Genomic DNA, 26,791 nt, shown 5'->3' with positions numbered 1-26,791 from the left:
CAATACTGACATTTTCCTTTTGTTGACACGTGCCACAATTGTCATAATTCTTGGAATTAAATATAATAAACAACAATAAATTAAATACCCCACTCAATAACTTACTAAGGAATATAAACATCAAGACTGAATGATATTCCATACAAAAATTGTGTATTAATATTTTATATTCATATTTAAATTTAACATCAACTCATCAATCTGTCTTCTTAATAAAAGATGCTCAGGGAAATCTGCGTTGTGGCATCAGCTTATTACATTGACTCCCTGCAGTTGATTCCTGATACCATAGTATTGTCCGGTATCGGCCAAACACTGACGTTCAGAATTTAATCACAGCTTCCCTAACCATAACAGCAGTCTTATTTCTGTTACTGTATTACTTTTTCAATTAAAGGTCTGAGATCAGTGCCAAGTGAATGTTATGGCTCTACCAACATCTTTCGGACTCCTGGCCACGTGCTGGCAAGTTTGAACATTGTGGAACTGTGGAACATTTTAAAATGACAGCGGAGTACGGGATGCCCCACAGTTAGAAAACACTCCATTACATAGTACACATTTGTATTCATGTGTGCCATCGTCTATATTACAGTATGACAGCTCCTTGTAATTGTTTAGTCAATGAATCATTCAAATCAAAGTTGCTCATTCATATTTGCACAGTCATAAAATACTTTTTTGTCAGATGCATTTATTTGGTCATAAAAGAAAGACCAGAAAAAGTGCACATATGTGCCAAGGCTGAGTGTGCCAGAATAGTGACATGCAGCAGGTACGCCAGTACCATAATTATAGACTACTGTAGATAGCAGTTAAACACACATTGTGTAACCAACTGACGATGTGTTGTAGACATTTTACCTGATGAGTCATAACAAATCGCTTATGCAGACAAACATCCTTAAACCCTAAACAGCAAGCTATAAAATGTTGACAAACTCACTAGAAAGGAACCTAGGAAAAAAACAAGTAATACAATTCTAAAGGTTAAATTAATGCTTTACATGTTAAAGGAATATGTATATATTGGTTAGGTAAATGGAGCTCTTTATTATTTAAAATAACGTAGTATTTCTGTTCTGTTATGCTGTCAAAAGTTAAAAAGAAAAACACAAAAGACAGAATATAAAGTGTTAGATGGATAGTAATGTTTTCTGCTATTTACATCAGTGATGGGTATAGTGATTGGGTTCCCATTTTGTAATTTTGGCAAAATTAAGGACTAAGGCTTCAAATGCAGTATGTTTTATTCATGATGAACATTTAATCTACAGTATATAGGCTTGTCTTATGGTTTCACCTTTTCAAATCAATGTTCTGCATGTGTATCAAGATGTTCAAATAAACCAAATAATTTAATATCAAATGGTTTTAAATTGTTTTGTACTGCTATGTATATAATCACTTGACTAATATTTTTTCTCCATGGACACATGCTTTCACACTCTGGCCAAGCCTCCCAAGCCTGAGAACAAGTCTGTTTTGCTTTCATATCCAGACCGTCACAATAAATATTGACATTTCTTTTACACAACTCTGTGTGCAAGAAGCAGAACGTTTATTTATCGGAGCCTCGGGTTCTTGTCAAAATAAGTGCACTATGCGGGGAATAGTGTGCTATTTGGGACACAGCCAAGAAATCATTCAACTGCTCAAGCTCCGGGTTTTAAGATCACAAAAGAAGCCAGAAACATCATACAGGGCAAGACCAAATATTGACGCCAAGATTGTTTCCATTTACTCATCAGCGTTTGGTGATGAGTAAACCCTGGTTGTCAGTGTACTTTACATGTCTTGTAATCAGCGGAGTTGGTCGTCGTTGTGGGTCCCACGAACACACCCAACCAGTTATACTGCAGATTTCACTCTTAAAGGCCCCTGAAAACTCACGTCAATCTCACCCCCCCCCCCTCCTCCTTGCCCCCCACTCATGCCTACACCCCCCCATTCTTCTCCTCCTACCCTCTTCCCCCATCCTTCACAGGTACCACCTACTCATCCACTCAGTAAAATCTTTTTCTGTTTAGTATATTCCCATTCATATTTTTAATTTTTATGTTCACCTGAGTTATTAGGAACACTTAATGGCTTGACTTCCTGTTTCACTGGGGTATGGATGAGGCCAAATTCGCATTGTCATCCTTCGCTATCAGAAAGAAACCAGAATACAGTAATGATAAAAGGTTGTTGAGCGGCACAAATGAGGAAATTACTATATGTCATATGTCAAAATGCCCATTTCCACTAACAGAGAAATCATTTTAAAAGTTTAAGCAATTGGAGATGTTAACAATTGGTCTGGAGGAAGACTTGGGTCTATATTGACCCCACACACAATGAGGAAGATGGTTCAAGTTCTCAAAGAATCTCCAAGAATCACAGCTTACAGATGTTAGTTGGGTCTTGGGCTAAGAAATTCCCCAAAACTAGGTGTTTCGTAGGGTCACCATAAAAAAGCCATTGCTGTCATCAATCAACAAACTCAAGCACCCACAGTAACCAGATGCTACTGGTACTTTCATTGGGGCCAGGTTCGATAGTCAGATGTGCCAAAATACAGCTTTTTGAAAATCAAGAAATGAGGTGGGTTTGGCGTAGACAGAAAGATTAAGTACCTCATCTCCACTGTGATATAGGGTGGTGGATCTTTAATGTTGTGGGGCTGTTTTTCCCCCAAAGGCCCTGGACAACTTGTTAGGACCAAGTTCAAAGTTTATATATCAAATGCACCAAATAAGAGTCATCCTGCACAATGAAATTCTTGTGACATGGCACACAACGTGTATGTAGTAAGAATTAAGAAACCCACAAAGCAACAAGTATAGCATCAAATATAGCAATTACATGCATAACATTATAAACTAGCAGCCATTATAAAAAGATTAGGATGGGGAATATGAACAATATATATAGAAGTATTCATTATTGTAGATATAGAAAGTATAGCAATAATATACATACCATACCATCTTCTTCCGCTTATCCGGGGCCGGGTCGCGGGGGCAGCAGTCTAAGCAGGGATGCCCAGACTTCCCTCTCCCCAGACACTTCCTCCAGCTCTTCCGGGGGGACACCGAGGCGTTCCCAGGCCAGCCGGGAGACATAGTCCCTCCAGCGTGTCCTAGGTCTTCCCCGGGGTCTCCTCCCGGTGGGACGGGACCGGAACACCTTCCCAGGAAGGCGTTCCGGAGGCATCCGAAAAAGATGCCCAAGCCACCTCAGCTGACCCCTCTCGATGTGGAGGAGCAGCGGCTCTACTCTGAGCTCCTCCCGGCTGACCGAGCTTCTCACCCTATCTCTAAGGGATCGCCCAGCCACCCTGCGGAGAAAGCTCATTTCGGCCGCCTGTATCCGGGATCTTGTCCTTTCGGTCATGACCCAAAGCTCATGACCATAGGTGAGAGTAGGAACGTAGATTGACTGGTAAATCGAGAGCTTCGCCTTGCGGCTCAGCTCTTTCTTCACCACGACAGACCGATACATCGACTGCATTACTGCAGAAGCTGCACCGATCCGTCTGTCAATCTCCCGTTCCATCCTTCCCTCACTCGTGAACAAGACCCCTAGATACTTAAACTCCTCCACTTGAGGCAGGCACTCTCCACCAACCTGAAGTGGGCAAGCCACCCTTTTCCGACTGACATATCAATGTAAATTAGCAGCAATATTAAAAAGAGTAAGATTGGGAATATGAACAGTATGGGTCGAAGTATTCAATATTATAGATACAATATGAGTGTAAAAAGCCTATGAATGGTTCATACAAAATAATATTCTAATGTACATGGAATTTTCATGGAAAGACACCAGAGCATGTGGAATGTTCATGTGTGATCAGTATGATCATAGATCAGTGATATCATGATACATGGTATCATGGACTCATGTGCTAGTAGATGTAAAATCTATATCTTTGACTGCTTCTGTTAGCAGGCTTAAACTGGGCTGTGGTTGGATCTTCCAGAAGGACAATGATCAAAAGCACCCACTCACCACAAAATCAAGGTTTTGCCATGGCCATCCCAGTCCCCTGACCTAAACCCCATTAAAAACCTGAGCAATAGTCTCAGATCACTGGCCATGTGTTCTCCAACCAAGGTCAAATCCAATGTGTTAAAGGTGTTACGTTGCTATCACCATTCTGAATTGCTTTGAGAGTACGTGGCTGGGTTGTGGGGATGAGAAGTGACTGTAAAAACATAAAAGAGGAGCAAATGTGAAAAAAACACTTACAAAGCTCCAAAAACTATTTTTCAGTTTTATGTGGGAAATTTGCGTGGGGCTCTTATCTTCCTAGAATAACACCACAGAGCAACTTGGCAGGCTATACCTTAAATGTGAAATGAAGAACATCTGTTGATCTAGTATAAATATTTTGCTATCTGGTTGGTGCTGTATCGGGTGAACCATGCTGGATAGCTGTCGTGTGAGTTAACGCCCTGCAATACAAGTAGCAGGACCAATAAAACCATTGGCTGTATTACATAGCTAGGATGTATTTTGTTTTTAATATAAATAGTTACAGTCGATATAAAAAGTCTACACACCCCTGTTAAAATGCCAGGTTCTTGTGATGTAAAAGAACGAGACAAAGATAAATAATGTCAGAACTTTTTCCACCTTTAATGTGTCCTATAACGTGAACAATTCAATTGAAAAACAAACTGAAATCTTTGAGGAAAAAAAATAACTCACCTGATTGTATAAGTGTGCACACCCTTTAACTAATACTTTGTTTAAGCACCTTTTGACTTTATTACTGTACTCTGTCTATTTGGGTAGGAGTCTATTAGCATGGCACATCTTGACGTGGCAATATTTGCCCACTCTTCTTTGCAAAAAAGCTCCAAATCTGTCAGATTGCGAGGACATCTCCTGTGCACAGCCCTCTTCAAATCACCCCACAGATGTTCAGTTGGATTCAGGTCTGGGCTCTGGCTGGGCCATTCCAAAACATTGATCTCCTTCTGGTGAAGCTGTGCTTTTGTGGATTTGGATGTGTGCTTTGGGTCGTTGTCATGCTGAAAGGTGAACTTCATCTTCAGCTTTCTAATGGACTCCTGAAGGTTTTGTGCCAAAATTGCCTAGTATTTGTAACTGTTCATAATACCCTCCACCCTGACTAAGGCCCCGGTTCCAGCTAAAGAAAAACAGCCACAAACCAGGATGCTGCCACCACCATGCTTCACTGTGGGTATGGTGTTCTTTGGGTGATGTGCAGTGTTGTTTTTGCACCAAACATACCTTTTGGAATTATGGAATTATGGCCAAAAAGTTCAACCTTGGTATCATCAGACCATAACACTTTTTCCCACATGCTTTTGGGAGACTTGATGTTTGTTTTTGCAAACATTAGCCGGGCTTGGATGTTTTTCTTTGCAAGAAAAGTCTTCTGTCTTGCCCCCCTACCCCAGAGTCCATTCATATGAAGAATACAGGAGATTGTTGTCACATGTAGCACACAGCCAGTACTTGTCAGATATTCCTGCAGTTCCTTTAATGTTGCTGTAGGCCTCTTGGAAGCCTCCCTGACCAGTTTTCTTCTCGTCTTTTCATCAATTTTGGAGGGACGTCCAGTTCTTGGTAATGTCTCTGTTGTAACAGAAATATGAAATCACACATCAGCTTTATAACTAATCACAGTGAATATTATTGTTGTTAATTTGTTTATGCTATGTTCTTGTTAATATAGACTTGCATAAAAAACAAAACAGCTTGTCAGGTAATTTCTCCCCCATCTTTGCCTTGACGCCATATCGTTAATCTCCCTCGACTTCCTTCAGCTGTACTAGGCTCTGCTGCGGTCGCTGATCCAGCGTCTTCACGTTCATATATTCATATTGTTAGTAACTTAAATAATTGTTTTTTATGTTGCATATATAGCCTAAGGCTTTTGTAGGTAGTACTTACCCTAATCTGATGGTCTTTTCACCTGTCATCTTCGTAATTTTAGGGTACTAGAAGACGCTTGAAAAGTAAAAAACTAAATGAATCGGATTATAAGTAGTTTGAAGTTATTACGTTTTAATGGAATATTTTTGACATGCTTGGGTGTGAAAGAAGGATCCACTTGTTTTTCCGACATTACTAGCTCCGCATAATCTGGACCCGTGTGTCAGATTTCATTGACCATAAAATGTATTTTGCCACTGTCTCCAGAAAACAAATCGACTCGCCCAAGCTCAATAAAAATAGTCCAATTGTGTAGGAAACACACTCCACCTGGCAACACTCAATATGGAAAAAGTTTCGTCCTACTGTCATTTTAGCTGCAGTGTTTCGTTGGTATTTTATATATGAGCGCAAAACCATGTTTTTCCATGCCAACACACAGAGGCGGTGCGAGATTTTGAGAAGGCTGTTGCTTTGAATGCAGGAAAAACCCTGTGTATAGATTGCCACCCGGGTGCCAATGTCAAGCCCTGATGACAGATGGTTAATGATTTCAATTTAACATGAGTTTGAATGTGATTGGTTAATTCTGAACACAGCCACATCCCCAGTAATAAGAGGGTGTGCACACAACCAGGTTATTGTAAGGTTTATATTTTTCAATTTTTGCCCCTCGAAGATTTCAGTTTGTTTTTGAATTGTTCACATTATAGTGGCCTAGCCAGTCTCCAGACCTGAACCCAATAGAAAATCTTTGGAGGGAGCTGAAAGTCTGTATTGCCCAGCGACAGCCCCGAAACCTGAAGGATCTGTAGAAGGTCTGTATGGAGGAGTGGGACAAAATCCCTGCTGTAGTGTGTGCAAACCTGGTCAAGAACTACAGAACACGTATGATCTTTGTAATTGCAAACAAAGGTTTCTGTACCAAATATTAAGTTCTGCTTTTCTGATGTATCAAATACTTATGTCATGCAATAAAATGAAAATTAATTATGAAAAAAATCATACAATGTGATTTTCTGGATTTTTGTTTCAGATTCTGTCTCTCACAATTGAAGTATACCTATGATAAAAATGACAGACCTCTACATGCTTTGTAAGTAGGACAACCTGCACAATCGGCATCAAATACTTGTTCTTCCCACTGTAACACATTTCTGGTCTACAAAGGCATTTGTATAATTACTCTAAATTTACCATCTGGGCGTACAAATTTGTTCCTGGCTGTCTACAAAGTCCTTTGTAGACAGCCATCTGTTGAGTTTTGTGGAAAAGTAGTGATTGTGTTGAGTTACTTGAATATCTATTGTGACAGAATTAATAGATGAAAAACATAATATTCTAGCAAAAATCTCTTGCAAAATAAAAATTTTCTTTCCACATTTGCGCTTAATCCCACTATAAACCCACTTAGTCCCACTAAGCACAAACTAGAATGCAGAATGCTCTGGTTGCCATGCTGGTTGAGTGTGCCTTGAATTCTAAGTAAATCACAGACAGTGTCATCAGCAAAAGACTCCCACACCATGACACTTCACCATGGGAACCACACATGCAGAGATAATCTATCCACTCACTCTGTCTCACAAAGACAGCAGAAGAATTTATGTTGGCTGCAATCAGAGGTGCTGTAAACTCTGGGGCTAGTAACTCTAATGAACTTCCACTGCAGGTAACTCTGGGTCTTCCTTTCCTCTGGCTGTCATTATGAGACCCAGTTTCATCATAGCTATCGATTATTTTTGTCACTGCACTTGAAGAAACATAAAACATTTGTGAGTTTCTGGATAGAGTGACCTTCATGTCTTAAAATAGTGACACTGACTCTTTGGTTATTTGTTGCTGTTCTTGCCAGAATATGGACAACTACAGTACAGACAATGATGGTTTTCTGTATACCAACCCTACTTTGTAACAACACAACTAATTGGCTCAAAAACATTAAGAAGGAAAGAAATTCCACAAATGAACTATAAAAAAGGCAAACCTGTTAATTGAAATGCATTCCAGGTGACTACATCATAAAGCTGATTTAGAGAATTCCAGGAGTGTACAAAGCTATTAACAAGGCAAAGGGTGGCATTTTTTTGTCTAAAATATGTAGCAATGTCTGTAGGTTGTTATTCCTGTCACGTTTGCACAGTAGCACCATAAAAACCATGTTGATGTTGCTATTACGGTACAATCAAGCTTTGGTTGTATTGCATTTTAATATTACTAGCGTCCTTTCTAGCTGGCTATTTCCATAGACATTTGTATGATAACCCGTTTAGTTGATCCTGAAAAATAGCTTAACTGTATTCAGTCGGTTTGGCCTTATTTTGTTTTTCCGAAAGATTAATTCCTGATAGCTGCCCGTCCAACCAGCCAGTGGGCATCAAGTTCTAATGGATGAACAGAAGCTTGGTAGCTAGCTAACTATATACAAAAACAAAATACATACTACAGCATTTTGGAGTAATATTTTTTTGTCAAGGGGCGGCAATGTCACCTAAAATGAAGGCAGTTCTGCCGAGTTGCTGTGTGTTGTTATTCTAGGAAGATTAGAGTCCCACGCCACTCTCTCACCTATGAAAACCTTTTTATGGAGCTTTGTCAGTGTTTTTATTTGCTCCTCTTTTTGTTTTTACAGTCACTTCTCATCCCCACAACCCAGCCACGTACTCTCAAAGCAATTCAGAATGGTGATTTAGCAACATAACACCTGTAACACACTAGATTTTTCTGCTTTCAGCTCTCTACAATGCTGAGCTGTTTATGTTTTCAAAGTACCAAAACTGTTTGTTAACTATCTGGCACACAGTTCAGACACTCATTATAAAGAAAGTTTACAGTGCCCTCCACTAATAATGACAGCCTTAGTAAATATGAGCAAAACAGGCGAGTAGTAATTGTAGGGTATAATGTGTCACTTTGATGATTTATGATGGTGGGCAGGGGTGCCAGATTGATTTGACAGGTGAGCGGGACATCCGGTTTGCTGGGTGGGACTTCCTGTATGACGTGTGTTAGGGCGGAAATTCCAGAATGACGTATGCATGTCCAGTGACTTTGTAATTTATGATTGCATTGTTGTGTCCATGTTTGATGTTTTACAATGACTGATAAGCACCCCGGACGTGTGTTATATCAGGTGCAATATGTTTGATGTTTAACAATGGGGTCTTAGGGTTCCGGAATGGTAAATTCCCAGGTAATAAATAAATTCTGTATCAGCGGAAAGATTTTTGGTGTTTTACAAAAGGGCACCAGGGTTCAGCAATGTTATAACCCCATTTTATGTTCTGACAAGTGGTCCAACAGATGTCCTACAACCAGTGGGGGTTAACCTTCCATATTTTACAATGTGCATGTAGCATGGTGTTTTTCCACAAGCACAGAATTACATGTGAGAAACATGCTTTTTTCTGTAAGGTATAAAGAAGGGGTTTGGACTTACGATTTTGGAGTTACAGCCCATTTTTATTTTTAACAAGAAATGGGCCTTAAGATAACACCTGTAACACAGGGGCCGGTGCGAAGAGGATCGGGCGGCAGTCGAAGGCAGGGGCCTAGACAACCCGATCTCTGGACACGGAAACTAGCTCTAGGGACGTGGAATGTCACCTCGCTGGCGGGGAAGGAGCCTGAGTTAGTGCATGAGGTTGAGAGGTTCCGATTAGAGGTAGTCGGGATCACCTCTACGCACGGCTTGGGCTCTGGAACCACACTCCTTGAGAGAGGATGGACTCTTCACCACTCTGGAGTTGCCCATGGTGAGAGGCGGCGGGCTCGTGTGGGTTTGCTTATAGCTCCCCAGCTCTGCCGCCATGTGTTGGAGTTTACCCCGGTGAACGAGAGGGTCGTTTCCCTGCGCCTACGGGTCGGGGATAGGTCTCTCACTGTTGTTTGTGCCTACGGGCCGAACGGCAGTGCAGAGTACCCGACCTTCTTGGAGTCTCTGGGAGGGGTGCTGGAAAGTGCTCCGACTGGGGACTCTATTGTTCTACTGGGGGACTTCAACGCCCACGTGGGCAACGACAGTGACACCTGGAGGGGCGTGATTGGGAGGAACGGCCCCCATGATCTGAACCCGAGTGGTGTTCAGTTATTGGACTTCTGTGCTAGTCACAGTTTGTCCATAACGAACACCATGTTCAAGCATAAGGGTGTCCATCAGTGCACGTGGCACCAGGACACCCTAGGCCGCAGGTCGATGATCGACTTTGTTGTCGTCTCATCTGACCTGCGGTCGTATGTCTTGGACACTCGGGTGAAGAGAGGGGCGGAGCTGTCAACTGATCACCACCTGGTGGTGAGTTGGATCCGATGGCGGGGGAAGAAGCTGGACAGACTCGGCAGGCCCAAGCGTACTGTAAGGGTCTGCTGGGAACGTCTGGCCGAGTCTCCTGTCAGAGAGATCTTCAACTCCCACCTCCGGCAGAGCTTCGACTGGATCCCGAGGGAGGCTGGAGATATTGAGTCCGAGTGGACCATGTTCTCCACCGCCATTGTCGAAGCGGCCGCTCGGAGCTGTGGCCGTAAGGTCTCCGGTGCCTGTCGAGGCGGCAATCCCCGAACCCGGTGGTGGACACCGGAAGTAAGGGATGCCGTCAAGCTGAAGAAGGAATCCTATCAGGCCTGGTTGGCTTGTGGGACTCCCGACGCAGCTGACGGGTACCGACAGGCCAAGCGGGCTGCAGCCCGGGTGGTTGTGGAGGCAAAAACTCGGGCCTGGGAGGAGTTCGGTGAGGCCATGGAGAAGGACTATCGGCTGGCCTCGAAGAGATTCTGGCAAACCATCCGGCGCCTCAGGAGAGGGAAACAGTGCGCTACCAACGCTGTTTACAGTAGAGGTGGGCGGCTGTTGACCTCAACTGAGGATGTCGTCGGACGGTGGAAGGAGTACTTCGAGGATCTCCTCAATCCCCCTGTCACTTCTTCCATTGAGGAAGCAGAGGATGAGGTATCAGAGGTGGACTCGTCCATCACCCGGGCTGAAGTCACTGAGGTGGTCAAGAAACTCCTCGGTGGCAAGGCACCGGGGGTGGATGAGATCCGCCCTGAGTACCTCAAGTCTCTGGATGTTGTGGGGCTGTCTTGTTGACACGCCTGTGCAACATTGCGTGGCGGTCGGGGACAGTGCCTCTGGGATGGCAGACCGGGGTGGTGGTCCCTCTTTTTAAGAAGGGGGACCGGAGGGTGTGTTCCAACTATAGGGGGATCACACTTCTCAGCCTCCCCGGGAAAGTCTATGCCAGGGTTCTGGAGAGGAGAATACGGCCGATAGTAGAACCTCGGATTCAGGAGGAACAGTGTGGTTTTCGTCCGGGCCGTGGAACACTGGACCAGCTCTATACCCTCTACAGGGTGTTGGAGGGTTCATGGGAGTTTGCCCAACCAATCCACATGTGTTTTGTGGATTTGGAGAAGGCATTCGACTGTGTCCCTCGCGGCATCTTGTGGAGGGTGCTTGGGGAATATGGGGTCCTGGGTCCTTTGCTAAGGGCTGTCAGGTCCCTGTACAACCGAAGCAGGAGCTTGGTCAGCATTGCCGGCAGTAAGTCAGACTTGTTCCCAGTGCATGTTGGACTCCGGCAGGGCTGCCCTTTGTCACCGGTTCTGTTCGTAATTTTTATGGACAGAATTTCTAGGCGCAGCCAGGGGCCGGAGGGTGTCAGGTTTGGGGACCACACAATTTCGTCTCTGCTCTTTGCAGATGATGTTGTTGTGTTGGCCCCTTCTAACCAGGAACTTCAGCATGCGCTGGGACGGTTTGCAGCCGAGTGTGAAGCGGTGGGGATGAAAATCAGTACCTCCAAATCCGAGGCCATGGTCCTCAGTCGGAAAAGGGTGGCTTGCCCACTTCAGGTTGGTGGAGAGTGCCTGCCTCAAGTGGAGGAGTTTAAGTATCTAGGGGTCTTGTTCACGAGTGAGGGAAGGATGGAACGGGAGATTGACAGACGGATCGGTGCAGCTTCTGCAGTAATGCAGTCGATGTATCGGTCTGTCGTGGTGAAGAAAGAGCTGAGCCGCAAGGCGAAGCTCTCGATTTACCAGTTAATCTACGTTCCTACTCTCACCTATGGTCATGAGCTTTGGGTCATGACCGAAAGGACAAGATCCCGGATACAGGCGGCCGAAATGAGCTTTCTCCGCAGGGTGGCCGGGCGATCCCTTAGAGATAGGGTGAGAAGCTCGGTCACCCGGGAGGAGCTCAGAGTAGAGCCGCTGCTCCTCCACATCGAGAGGGGTCAGCTGAGGTGGCTTGGGCATCTTTTTCGGATGCCTCCGGAACGCCTTCCTGGGAAGGTGTTCCGGTCCCGTCCCACCGGGAGGAGACCCCGGGGAAGACCTAGGACACGCTGGAGGGACTATGTCTCCCGGCTGGCCTGGGAACGCCTCGGTGTCCCCCCGGAAGAGCTGGAGGAAGTGTCTGGGGAGAGGGAAGTCTGGGCATCCCTGCTTAGACTGCTGCCCCCGCGACCCGGCCCCGGATAAGCGGAAGAAGATGGTATGGTATGGTATGGGGCCTTAAGATCAGACCTGCCCATAGTAATGGTTCCTAAATAACCACTATTACGAACTGTAGTATATGGAGAATGGAAAACGTCCCATGTTTCACACAAGGTTTGTAGTCCAACAAAGCACAACACTAAACAAACATTGCATGAGCAATGCTATTATTTTGAAAGAACAATCAACCCCTGGGGCGACCACACATTATGACTAGGTTGATTGCATCGTGGTTGGGTTTAGATATTGTTAAAAATAAAAACAATCATTTTGGTACATGTATGTATGAGTAATGGTGGTTTTTGTAAAAAAAAAACGTTTAAGTTGCAATATATGGCAAAACGTTACAAAGTTACCCGGAAGGTAGCGTATAAACTTGCACGAACATCAGTGAATCGTTGAAAGGTCAAGATATGTTATTTCAGGTAATCAAAACTTTGGTGGTTCAGTTTGTTGATTGATGAAAGCAAAGGCTTTTTTATGGTGACCCTACGAAACACCTAGTTTTGGGGAATTTCTTAGCCCAAGACCCAACTAACATCTGCAAGCTGTGATCCTTGGAGATTTGTTGGGAACTTGAACCATCTTCCTCACTGTGTGTGGGGTCAATATAGACCCAAGTCCTCCTCCAGACCAATTGTTAACATCTCCAATTGCTTTAAACTTTTTAAATTATTTTGTGGAAATGGGCATTTTAATATGGCTATTTTCTTATAGTAATTTCCTCATTTGTTGCCGCTCAACAACCTTTTATCATTACTGTATTCTGGTTTCTTTCCTATAGCGATGCATGACTATCCGAATTTGGCCTGTGTGTTACCTCATCTATACCCCAGTGAAACAGGAAGTCAAGCCAGAGTTTTCAGGGGCCTTTTAGAGTCAAATCTGCAGTATAACTGGTTGAGCGTGTTTGTGGGACCCACAACGATGACCAACTCCACTGATTACAAGGCATGTACAGTACACTGACAACCAGGGTGCGTTTGTAAATATTCAACCAAGTAAATATTCTATTGTTTCACCCATTTTGTAGGGGCGGGCGAGTCCTGAGGTGGCAGACTCTGAGCCAGGAGCTCCGCCAAAGTCAGGGAAGCCCCTAACCAGTATAATTGGAAAACCAGCGACCGTTGCAGCACCATGTTAGTACAAGTATAGTTTTTGAAATAATCCAGTTAAGTGGAATTGCACTGAGATAGACCTCGCGCTCAACTGTGTGACTGTTCGGCGTGGTCACCAAACGCTGATGAGTAAATGGAAACAATCTTGGTGTCAATATTTGGTCTTGCCCTGTATGATGTTTATGGCTTCTTTTGTGATCTTAAAACCCGGACCTTGAGCATTTTAAGGATTTCTTATTGCAAATAGCACACTATTCCCCGCATAGTGCACTTATTTTGACAAGAGCCTGAGGCTCCGATAACTAAACGTTACGCTTCTTGCACACAGAGTTGTGTAAAAGAAATGTCAATATTTATTGTGACGGACTGGATATGGTAGCTAAACAGACTTGTTCTCAGACTTGGGAGGCTTGGCCAGAGTGTGAAAGCATGTGTCCATGGAGAAAAAAAATTAGTCAAGTGATTATATACATAGCAGTACAAAACAATTTAAAACCATTTGATATTAAATTATTTGGTTTATTTGAACATCTTGGTACACATGCAGAACATTGATTTGAAATGGTGAAACCATAAAACCAGCCTAAATAGATTAAAAGTTCATCATGAATAAAACATACTGCATTTGAAACCCTAGTCCTTAATTTTGTCAAAATAACAAAATGGGAACCCAATCAATATACCCATCACTGATGTAAATAGCAGAAAACATTACTGTCCATCTAACACTTTAAATTCTGTCTTTTGTTTTTTTCTTTTATTCTTTTGACAGCATATAGTGGCAAAACTGAACAAAAATATTACTATGTTATTTTAAATAATAAAGAGCTTCATTTCCTCGACCAATACATACGTATTCCAATAACATGTAAAAAATTAATTAAACCTTTAGAATTGTATTACTTGTTTTCTTCCTATGTTCCTTTCTAGGGAGTTTGTCAACATTTTATTGCTTACTGTTTAGGGTTTTGTGATGACTGCGCCCTCTACTCCCTCTGCTCCCCCAGCAGCGGGCAGGCTTCAGCGGTCGACGTCACCAGCCTTCTGACACCACCACCCATCTCATCAGTTCATCTCACCTGTTGTCTTGTTTAGCGCACACCTGGTTCTCATTTACTATGATTCCCCCCAGTATATCTGTTCCCTCTGCTCCCCTGGTCTTTGTGTGTGATTGTCTCGATCTATGAGCCACATCAGACATTGTATTTGTGCGTTACCTTATCTTTGTTAAAATATACCCTTTTGACTCTGAAGTTCCGCTCCTCCTCCATGAAATCCTGACAGGTTTAAGGCTGTTTGCCTGCATAAGCGATTCGTTATGACTCCTCAGGTAAAATGTCTAGAAGACACATCGTTGGTTGGACAGATGCTTGACGATGCCAGGTTTTTCGAAACCTGTTAATGACAAAATGGGCAGGCAAATATTTTCCAGAACCTCCATGACGAGTTGTCCCAAGATGTTTACACAAGGGATTACTTTGTGAATTTTCTTTATCTGTGTACATAAGGATGCTGGAAATATTTCACTGAATGTGTCATTGTGTTATGCCTGGACCATGTTAATCTAGAGTGGTCCTAAATGGCATCCTGTTCCCTATGTCATGCACTATTTGACCAGACACCAGACATAGGCATTTTACACTCATTTTGTATCTATTATATTCAATACTTCTACCCATACTGTTCATATTCCCAGTCTTACTCTTTTAATATTGCTGCTAGTTTACATTGATATGTATATTATTGCTATACTTGTTGCTTTGTGTGTTTCTTAATTCTTACTACATACACGTTGTGTGCCATGTCACAAGAATTTCATTGTGCAGGATGACTCTTATTTGGTGCATTTGATATATAAACTTTGAACTTGGTCCTAACAAGTTGTCCAGGGCCTTTGGGGGAAAAACAGCCCCACAACATTAAAGATCCACCACCCTATATCACAGTGGGGATGAGGTACTTAATCTTTCTGTCAACGCCAAACCCACCTCAGGTCTTGATTTCCAAAAAGCTGTATTTTGGTATCATCTGACTATCGAACCTGGCCCCAATGAAAGTACCAGTTACTGTAGGTGGTTCAGTTTGTTGATTGATGACAGCAATGGCTTTTTTATGGTGACCTTGCGAAAAACCTAGTTTTGGGGAATTTCTTAGCCCAAGACCCAACTAACATCTGCAAGCTGTGATCCTTGGAGATTCGTTGGGAACTTGAACCATCTTCCTCACTGTGTGTGGGGTCAATATAGACCCAAGTCCTCCTCCAGACCAATTGTTAACATCTCCAATTGCTTTAAACTTTTTAAATTATTTTGTGGAAATGGGCATTTTAATATGGCTATTTTCTTATAGTAATTTCCTCATTTGTTGCCGCACAACAATCTTTTATCATTACTGTATTCTGGTTTCTTTCCTATAGCGATGCATGACTATCCGAATTTGGCCTGTGTGTCACCTCATCCATACCCCAGTGAAACAGGAAGTCAAGCCATTTAAGTGTTCCTAATAACTTAGGTCAACATAACATTTTTAAATATGAATGGGAATATACTAAATAGAAATAGATTTTACTTAGTGATTTCTAGGGTTGCCAAAAATTGTGTCATACATGTTTTGGAGAATAATGATTGTTTATTTTATTTAACTTTTCTTCTCAATCGTTTTACTTTAGGGGAAGGTTTGATTTTTGTGAATATTTTGAATGAAAGAACCAGAGGATGAACAGCAAAGGCTTTTTTGTTTCACAGACCGTGTGGCACATATTTATCAAGGGTGCCAATACTTGTGGAGTACACTAAACTTCATGTTCTGCGATGACAAGCGATGTGGGGGTTGTAAAGCAGCCTGGGGCAGGTTGGGAGAGATATGAGATATGGATGAGTAGGTGGTACCTGTGAAGGATGGGGGAAGAGGGTAGGAGGAGAAGAATGGGGGGGGGTGTAGGCATGAGTGGGGGGCAAAGAGTGGGGGGGGGGGTGAGATCGACTTGAGTTTTCAGGGGCCTTTGAGAGTCAAATCTGCAGTATAACTGGTTGAGTGTGTTCGTGGGACCCACAACGACGACCAACTCCACTGATTACAAGGCATGTACAGTACACTGACAACCAGGGTGCGTTTGTAAATATTCAACCGAGTAAATATTCTATCGTTTCACCCATTTTGTAGGGGCGGGCAAGTCCTGAGGTGGCAGACTCTGAACCCGGAGCTCTGCCAAAATCAGGGAAGCCTCCAACCAGTATGATTGGAAAACCAATGACCGTTGCAGCACCATGTTAGTACAAGTATCGTTTTTGAAATAATCCAGGTAAGTGGAATTGCACTGAGATAGACCCCGCGCTCAACTGTGTGACTGTTCGGCGTGGTCACCAAACACTGATGAGTAAATGGAAACAATCTTGGTGTCAATATTTGGTCTTGTCCTGTATGATGTTTATGGCTTCTTTTGTGATCTTAAAACCCGGACCTTGAGCATTTTAATGATTTCTTATTCCAAATAACACACTCTTCCCCGCATAGTGCACTTATTTTGACAAGAGCCTGAAGCTCCGATAACTAGACGTTACGCTTCTTGCACTCAGAGTTGTGTAAAAGAAATGTCAATATTTATTGTGACGGACTGGATATGGTAGCTAAACAGACTTGTTCTCAGACTTGGGAGGCTTGGCCAGAGTGTGAAAGCATGTGTCCATGGAGAAAAAATATTAGTCAAGTGATTATATACATAGCAGTACAAAACAATTTAAAACCATTTGATATTAAATTATTTGGTTTATTTGAACATCTTGGTACACATGCAGAACATTGATTTGAAAAGGTGAAACCATAAGACAAGCCTCAAAATAACAAAATGGGAACCCAATCAATATTCCCATCACTGATGTAAATAGCAGAAAATATTACTGTCCATCTAACACTTTAAATTCTGTCTTTTGTTTTTTTCTTTTATTCTTTTGACAGCATAAAGTAGTAAAATTGGACAAAAATATTACTATGTTATTTTAAATAATAAAGAGCTTCATTTCCTCGACCAATACATACGTATTCCAAAAACATGTAAAACATTAATTAAACCTTTAGAATTGTATTACTTGTTTTCTTCCTATGTTCCTTTCTAGGGAGTTTGTCAACATTTTACTGCTTACTGTTTAGGGTTTTGTGATGACTGCGCCCTCTACTGCCTCTGCTCCCCCTGCAGCGGGCAGGCTTCAGCGGTCGACGTCACCGGTCTTCTGACACAACCACCCATCTCATCAGTTCATCTCACGTATTGTCTTGTTTAGCACACACCTGGTTCTCATTTACTATGATTCCCCCCAGTATATCTGTTCCCTCTGCTCCCCTGGTCTTTGTGTGTGATTGTCTCGATCTATGAGCCACATCAGACATTGTATTTGTGCGTTACCTTATCTTTGTTAAAATATACCCTTTTGACTCTGAAGTTCCGCTCCTCCTTCATGAAATCCTGACAGGTTTAAGGCTGTTTGCCTGCATAAGCGATTCGTTATGACTCCTCAGGTAAAATGTCTAGAAGACACATCGTTGGTTGGACAGATGTTTGACGATGCCAGGTTTTTCGAAACCTGTTAATGACAAAATGGGCAGGCAAATATTTTCCAGAACCTCCATGACGAGTTGTCCCAAGATGTTTACACAAGGGGTTACTTTGTGAATTTTCTTTATCTGTGTACATAAGGATGCTGGAAATATTTCACTGAATGTGTCATTGTGTTATGCCTGGACCATGTTAATCTAGAGTGGTCCTAAATGGCATCCTGTTCCCTATGTCATGCACTATTTGACCAGACACCAGACATGCTATGGAGGGTGCGATTTGAGGTACACATCCTGATTACATGGCAACGCCTAAAGTTTGATCAGTATGTGACAGAATCAACATCATCTCAGCATCAGCGTGGTACTTCCTTGAGATGAATAGTTTAAAAGCAGGCAGGCAGGCACCTGGTCTCACACTTTTACAGAAGGAGCAGGTGGATTAGTTATGCAGGTGGGACTGGAGGACTTAGTTAGAAGAACAATCATGACACACCAATGGGTGAAGTTGTGGATCTCGCTCCTCTACGGTTTATCTGCTGCTTACTCTGATTCTGGTAATAAAATATATGTTATAATATACAGTGGCATGTTAAGATGGAGATGTAGTTAGCCTGGTAGACTGGGCCCAGTACGTTTGACAATTTTAACCAGGCTGGTCAAACTAGCCAGCCGGCTAGGGACATATTGTATTATTATTATTATTATTTTTATTGTTTTATTAAAGATTCTATGGCATAGATTTTGGACCCAACTGGCCATTGCCCAAAATGCTTAAGTTCCTTTCAATTCAATCAAAACCACATTACAGTATTTATGCAATTATTTTTGCCAAGATAAAATTAACCAAACGACTCTAATGTTCTGCATAAAAACTTACAAACTTTGTTAGACATCCTATCCAACAGTTAAAGAAAAATATAAAGTATAAAACATTTGTTTCTGTTTTTTTCCAGTTACTATGATTCCAGTGACTGGGAAGATACCAGTGATCACAGGTATGTTATATATAAGATATTTTCACACTGACTACACTAATAAACATTAATAAACACAGCAAACACTGTTGCTTTAGTCAGAAATCGTCTTAATACTCCTTCGCCCTTACAGTTGGCGTGAGTCAATCCCACAACAGGCAGGTCTGCAGCACGTGGGGTAACTACCACTACAAAACCTACGATGGGGACTTCTTCCAGCTGCCCTACACCTGTAACTACGTGTTGACTTCGCTGTGCAAAAGCAGAAGTGGCTACGAGGAGTTCAACATTCAGCTGCAGCGTGAAGAGGTGGACGGTCAGGCCACCATCCAGAAGGTCTCTCTGAAGCTGGATGGGACCTTCGTGGAGCTGACTCAAAGTAGCATCAATGTCAATGGGAAACAGTAAGTTGTAATTTAGTGATTTGGCAGACACTCTTAACCAGGTAATTCATATTAGGTAGTTGGGTTGGACAGCCACATAACACAGTCCTAGAGAGCAAATGTTTACTCTGTCAACGCTTAGTAGTCAGTATCAGTAGGGAAAAAGGGTTGGTTTACAAAAACAGGATAGTTTCCTAGAATTTATAGAAGACATTTGACATTTAGAATTCACATCAGTTGAAAGGAAGGGAGGGATTCTGGGGAAGAGAAGCATGTTCTGTGGGTTCTTTAAATGATTGTTTAGACTAGGGTAATGTAATCTCCCCTCTGATGGATACTTCATTGTGTTGTCCCCCATAGGGTCACGTTACCATTTGGTCAGTTTAATATCTTCATGGAGAGGACCAACTCCTATGTGAAGATCACAGCCAAGCTGGGTTTAGTCATCATGTGGAATGAAGATGACGCCCTCTCGGTATGTGTTCTTTCCACTAAATCTGTTGGATGTGCAGTAGATTTTCCAGTAGGTCTTTATTGACAGATCTCAACAATGAATTCCCTCGGATACAATTTTCAATAAGCGAGACTCATTTGGCATTTTAACTAGACATTTCTAAAAAGACTGGGCTATACCTTCCCATTATATACCGCTACAGTGGACACAATTACCAGTAGGACTATAAAAAAAACACAATTACCAGTAGGTCTACAAAATAATTAAGAATTCATGCTACTAAATATGGTTCTTTGAGTTAAAACTAAGAGACCACTGAAAATTAAACGCTTCTGTTCCTCACTTTTGGAAAGGAAAGGTGCAGTGGTCTCTAAATCTTTTCCAGAGCTGTATATATAGGGATGGGTAGTATTTATGATACATGTATTTAAAATACAAAATAGGATTTTGTAATTTGTATTTGATAGGGTTGATGATATTTTGTATCAAAATACGTAAGTGTTTTGTATTTTGTAGGTTAAAAAAACTGTAAAATACTTTGTGAGAAGTCTACATGATGACATCATAACAATGCTACTGTACCTCTGATTGGTCGCTACTCAGTAATGTTGAACATACTTGTTGAGATCAGAACAGAAAAGTAATCCATACCCGAAGATGAATGTCAAGGTGAGAAATGTACGCAAAGGTTGCCAGCTTTCCATCGATTTGTTTGCATAAATTGATGCAATTTTTAACAGTTCATGTTATGTTTTGGTGTTTGTGTGAGTAGCCTAGGCTAAATCATTCACCAATTTACGTGATGTTTTAGCTGACTATTTGACCCGAGTTGCAGCCCTCACAGTTAACGTTAGCTTGTTACTTTCAGCCTATGTTTTTGTTGGTTTTGCAAATAGATAGAAGATAGGGTTTGAGATTGTAACCTTGTTGAAGTCGCTGTTTAGTATGATCATGATTTTGCTTACCATTGCATGAATGGCTGCCTGACACAATTTATCATAATATTTATGAATAATAATCCAATTATTACTTAGAAACTAGTTGCTATGAATTAAAGTGCCATCAGTTGCCATCAGAGTCATAGCAAACTGTTAGATAAACATGAAACTGCTGGTTACTTTAAAACTAACATTCATCTGGGTGATGACAGGGATATGTGAATATTTGATCTGTTAACTGGTTGCATATATCAGATTTATGATGACTCGTTAGGCAGAGAAAAGCTGTTGCTATCAAACATTGTCTACTTAATCAACTGAGTCAGTGTACTGGTGAAGGGATGAATCAAATAGACAGATATGTGCCAGACTGAGCTGGGGGTGGTGTTTTATGGGTAAGTATACAAACATGCTCTGTGGTCCAAATGAGAGTCCGTGCAAATAAGTAGGTAGTCTAAGTAGCTTGTCTTTTGTGTTAAGTCAACAGTAATGCAAATGTCCCAAATAACTGCAAAAGTATTATATTGTAGCACATAAAGTGCCTATACACACACCCAGCCTAAAACCCCAAAAGGTAAACAACAACAACATTTTGAAGCATTATTGTGGTCCTAACTTTATATGCCCTGCTGTAGGCCATATTTGTTGGTACTGTACTTTAATCCACAGTCATTTTCCATTTGCTCTGTAGGTGGAGTTAGACTCAAAGTTCCAGAATCAGACCTGTGGGCTATGTGGAGACTTCAATGGAGTCCAGCTTTACGACGAGTTCATTGTGAATGGTAAACAAAATCAGAACATGTCTTAGGGATGCTAACTATGCTCCTGTACTGCTAATGAATATGTGGTTTAGGTCATCGTGAATGGTAAACAAAATCAGAAAAAGTCTCATGATAGAATATTAGTATACTCTTATAGTACTCAGTACAGCTCAAACGTGTTTATAAAGGCCACATATTAGTTAAACCATTTATTGGAGGATAACTATACACAGCAATGTAAATACAGTGTCTTGGCATCTGGGGTAATGATTATGGACCTTTTATCAGTTAACAGGATGGCCATCATTAATTGTAAGATCCTGAATTGTGAATTGGACATCATGAAAATAAGAGGAGGGGAATTCATAACAGAAAAAAAAATATCAAATGTGCAGTTGTTTATTTCTGATATTGAGGTTTGATTAAAAAAAATGAAATCCATCATAAATTAAATGTTACCTTGATTTATATTTTGTAAACCAAAAGGAGCAGTTCCTGGATGGTGGAGTGTGGTAATGGATGGTAGAATGTGGTAATGGATGGCCCAAGCCATGTGTCTGTGGTAGAGTTTGGTAATAAATGGGCCTGGCCATGTGGCCATGGTAGAGTTTGGTAATGGATGGGCCATGTGTTTGCGGTAGAGTGTGGTAATGGTGTGATTTGGCTTAGGAGCTTCTACTGGCCAAGACGAGGTCTCAGCAATCCAGGGTTTGTAATTGTCCTTGGTCACTGATCACAATACTCATTTTGACCAACCCATTGTAGAAATAGTCCTTATATCAAACATGCAAAGAAAATTACAATTAAAACTAATTGTACTTTCCCACAGGATTTCAAATGAAGACAATTGACTATGGTGAGCTTTCAAAGATGAATGGCCCTACAGAAACTTGCATAGAAGTCCCACTTCAGGCTGAAAATTGTGAAGAACAGGTATTGTCTGAAAGCTGTAGCACAACCATTCACTGCTTTAAAAACTTTATTTTAAGATAATAGAATAAAAGTTTCACATACCAACATCCTCATTGCTCACATTATACAATCAATTCTTCTCTTCCTCCTTTGTGGTCCTCCCCTTTCAGAGGACAGCGTGTGAGGAGTTTCTCACCAGTTCAGCCTTCAGTAGCTGTGAGGACCTGATTTCCACGGACTCCTTCGTCGAGGCCTGCATGGCAGACATGTGTCACTGTGGTAACAGCAACAACAGCGAGTCCTGCATTTGCCAAACCATTTCAGAATATTCCCGCCAGTGTGCTCACGCAGGGGGCGTGCCCCAGAAATGGAGGACAGACCAGTTCTGCTGTAAGGAAATCTTTTATAATTTTATTTGCTGTAAGGGAATTTCCTTTTATAATTTTATATTGGACTGTCTGCTTGTCTTGCTGGCCTTCACAGTTTGGAATATGTTAAAAAAAAGATTCTTCCGTAGACTCAGAATTAGATATAGGTTTGAGATTGCAGGTAAAGACTTCTGTCTCTCTGTCTCTCTGTCTGTCTGTCTGTGTTGAGCAGTGGAGACATGCCCCTTGAACATGAAGTACCAGGAGTGTGGAAGCCCCTGTATTGATACCTGCTCCAACCCACAGGCGAACCAGCATTGTGAGGAACACTGCACTGATGGATGCTTCTGTCCTGCTGGTACAGTACACTCACTGGTTCACTGGGGGAAGCACATCGTATTTCCACTTAATAGCCCTCTAAGTTGTTTAAAAAAATAAAGATAAAAATGCCAACTTTGCACCATGCATACTGTCCATGCCTACTGTCCATGCCTACTGTCCATGCCTACTGACAACGCTTACTATTTTAAAACAGGAAGAGTAAATACAACTTAAATACAATTAAACAAATATTTCTTCATCATCAACCAAGTACAGACCTGAAGGAGGAACCTTACTAGAACATTAAAGATCATTGTGATTTTATACAAATGTTCTGCTACAGAAACTACTATGTATTGTAATTTAGCTAATAAACTTGGCAACATTTATCAATTTCACATATATTCAAAAGAAAAGTAATTCATGTAATTTCTATTTTGATTAAATGTATTTATTGCCTCTTTCCTAGGAACTGTGTTTGATGACATTAATCAGAGTGGCTGTGTAGCTGTGGACCAGTGTTCTTGTCTCCACAACGGAATGTCTTACAAGCCTGGAGATACATACTCTAGAACATGCCAAGAATGGTAAGCATTGCTTTATATTTACATACACTGAATTATTGTGTTTGTGTGGCTGTAGACTTTACTGACTGATTCTCTCTGCTAGTACCTGCAAGGATGGCCAGTGGAGCTGTATAGGTCTGGACTGTCCAGGTACCTGCTCCATAGAGGGAGGTTCCCACATCACCACCTACGACGGGAAAGCCTACACCTTCCATGGAGACTGCTCCTATGTCCTGTCCAAGGTGGGACACTTGAAATATAATTTTGTTGGCTTATACATCACTAATAGAATTAGACTAACACCAACACAACTCAATGTTTAGCATCTAGTTCTAAGGGCTTTTGGCTAAAATGTCCTGGTACTTAAATATATCTACTTAGATCATTTTTTGTCTCTCTGAGTTTAAGGTTGCTTTAAATTACTCAATATACACTCTACACAGTGCCGGAAAAAATTAAAAGACCACTGCACCTTTTTCTTTCCTTTCCAAAAAAGTTGAAAAGGAAATTTTGACTGAGGAACAGAAGGGTTCAAATTAAGAGACCACTGCAAATTTAAAACACTTTTCGACTCTTTTGGAAAGGAAAGAAAAAGGTGCAGTGGTCTCAAGCAAGTTTATTTATATAGCACAATTCATACATCGAAGCAATTCAGTGTGCTTTACAAAGAAAAATATATGAAAACAATAACATTTCAGTACTGTGGTGAGATCGAAAACTTGACTGAAATTTGTCTAAGAGACCGCACAAAAGAGAGAGGTCACAAAATTGCTGAGTTGATTGAAGACAACCTTCTGGGGGTACCCTTCAATGTAAAACAGAGGTATTCAAAATAAATAAAATTACCTAGAGTATTTTCTTTGCACTGGAATGTATCTTTGAATAGGGCAGCCACTCCTCCTCCTATCCTACTATTTCGACACAAGTTTACTTTATGGGTTGCATGCTCACGGTTCCTTCTATTTCTAATCAACACAGGAATAGAGATACTGGGTCCTAGCTTGTACTCAAAACAGTGGGCATTGCTATTTTCACAATAGCAGGGACCCGAAGCACATCACCGAGTATATTCTGTGCTCTGTGGAAATAAAGTACAAATAAAATAAATAAAGGACAATTTTTTTCTGATAAAAAATGAATAACTTTACTGTCATACCTTGTCCCACTTCTCCCCAGCAAATCTATGGGAGTGTTTTCACCATCCTGGGTGACATAGAGAAATGTGGGACAACAGACACTGAGACCTGCCTAAAGGGTGTAACCCTGGTGATTCCACAGTCCAAAGTAAGGTTGCCCATGGCCAATGACACACCCACCTGATTGTGTTTTATCAAGACATCAACATTAAACCATTTCAAATAGGTTTGCCATTGACTCCTGTCACCATTTCTCACCAGAATTGGGGTCAAAGACATTTCAATTCCAGTCAATTCAGTAAAGAACACTGAAATTACAATTCCATTTCATTGAAATAAGAGTCTTGTTGACTTTTTTATTTTACTGGAACTTAAATGGAATTAACCCCCATTTTGTGTCACACTTCTTACCACCTGGAGGCTCACATTTAAGTTAAATTGCAGATGATCGTCATTGAGGCCAGTGGAACCGTCAGTATGGACAAAATGTTATCAAGGTTGCCCATCGTCATGGGTGAGTTGCTGGTTCATGGCTACTCAAGAATACTGATAAGGATGTGTGTTGTCTGGTTTTGTTTTTGTCATTAATGAATTACTTATTTTTGCTGGACCGCATAAGCGGAGCAAGCCTTGAATAGCAAATGTCTCTTATTACTGAGTGAGTGAGTGAGTGCCTGATGGACTAACTCTTGTTGAATAGCGTAGTGGTCAGAGACGTGGACTACGGAACAACAGGTTCCCCGATCGACTCCCGTCAAAACACATTGCCCCTTTAGGATCTGTTCAGGACAGACAAACTTCACTGGCTACAACCTTCATTAGCTATGCTACAGGAAGTCAAAAATAATAAAATTCTGCTGGATATTAGGATTAGTTCAGAATAGACAAACACTTCACCGGCTACACGATTCTCTCCTCTTTTTCACTTGACGAAAAGTCAGTGATTGTTACCTATATTGATAGATACCGTATCAATGTAATTCACAAATGGCTAATTAGCTGTTAAAAACGGCCAGTGGCAGAATAGGATTTGTTCAGGATAGACAAAAACGTCACTGGCTACAACCTTTAGTTGTCGGGCTACATTATAGGAAGCCTAAAATAAAACAGTTTACTGTTATATTATGACTATTTCTAGTGGATTTCCGAATTATGCATTAGGATTTGTTCAGGACAGACTAAGACTTTGCTGGCTACACAAATCTCTCGTCTTTTCACTTGACGAAAAAGTCAGTTATCGTCACCTATATTGATACTTATTGTATCAATGTCATTTGTGGTGGAGGTAAACTTAATCAGAAACTTTAGTCAGTTTAATACAACACTTAATGGTGTCTAGCTAAATATTCAAACTGTGTGATGTTACTATGTGACAAAACTATACAATGTCAAGAGGCTGTACTAATGCCCAGTGAATGTACAGCTCTGAGGCATAGTGGTTAAAGACACAGCCTCTCACGTGGCCAGGGAGGGCAACAACAATCGTCTGATTTTATTGTGGCCCGGCTGAACTTGCCTGGTTCCTTGTTTATACTATTCTCATGCATTACATATACCTTTTCTATGTTTTGTTTTTTATTTTCCTGTACATTTTCAATCATAGTAAGATGTGTAGGTATTTAATGGAAATGACAGTAGTTACACATAACCATCCAGATTGTAAAGGTTTGTTGTCTACCAGATGGTGACTACTGTAGACATTTGGTTTATTTTCCACAGAGAATGTAACGATCTTCAAGCCCTCTACGTTTTACATCGTTGTGCAGACCTCTTATGGGCTTCGTCTGGAGATCCAGTTAACACCTATAATGCAGGTGTACATCACAGCTAGCAGTTCCCTTAAAGGAAAAACCCAGGGTATGTTTCTCTAATTTAAATGAAAAACCCAGGGTATGTTTCTTTTGAGTTCATTCCCCTGA

At 41.5% G+C, this 26,791-nt stretch overlaps 2 protein-coding genes across 2 annotated transcripts in view; both read left to right on the top strand.

The window, feature by feature from the left end:
- Positions 1–18,494: 18,494 nt before the first annotated feature.
- LOC117593330 (mucin-2-like) lies at positions 18,495–23,441 on the top strand. Its single transcript, XM_034288138.1, has 8 exons — positions 18,495–18,613; positions 19,013–19,054; positions 19,167–19,437; positions 19,777–19,891; positions 21,500–21,590; positions 22,399–22,502; positions 22,652–22,871; positions 23,082–23,441. The coding sequence occupies exons 1-8, from the start codon at positions 18,505–18,507 to the stop codon at positions 23,285–23,287; spliced, it is 1,158 nt and encodes a 385-aa protein (XP_034144029.1). The 5' UTR covers positions 18,495–18,504; the 3' UTR covers positions 23,288–23,441.
- A 269-nt stretch (positions 23,442–23,710) lies between these two features.
- The window catches only part of LOC114829525 (mucin-5AC-like), a 32,908-nt gene continuing 29,827 nt past the window's right edge, over positions 23,711–26,791 (top strand). Inside the window, exons 1-4 of the mRNA XM_034288165.1 lie at positions 23,711–23,757; positions 23,840–23,978; positions 24,913–25,020; positions 26,639–26,729. Coding sequence (XP_034144056.1) covers positions 23,711–23,757; positions 23,840–23,978; positions 24,913–25,020; positions 26,639–26,729 — 385 coding nt within the window. The remainder of the gene's footprint in view (positions 23,758–23,839; positions 23,979–24,912; positions 25,021–26,638; positions 26,730–26,791) is intronic.

The sequence above is a fragment of the Esox lucius genome, chromosome 19 (genome assembly GCF_011004845.1).
Source record: "Esox lucius isolate fEsoLuc1 chromosome 19, fEsoLuc1.pri, whole genome shotgun sequence".
NCBI lineage: Eukaryota > Metazoa > Chordata > Actinopteri > Esociformes > Esocidae > Esox > Esox lucius.
Note: the sequence above shows the minus strand (reverse complement) of the source record. Positions and strands in the feature narration are given on the sequence as shown.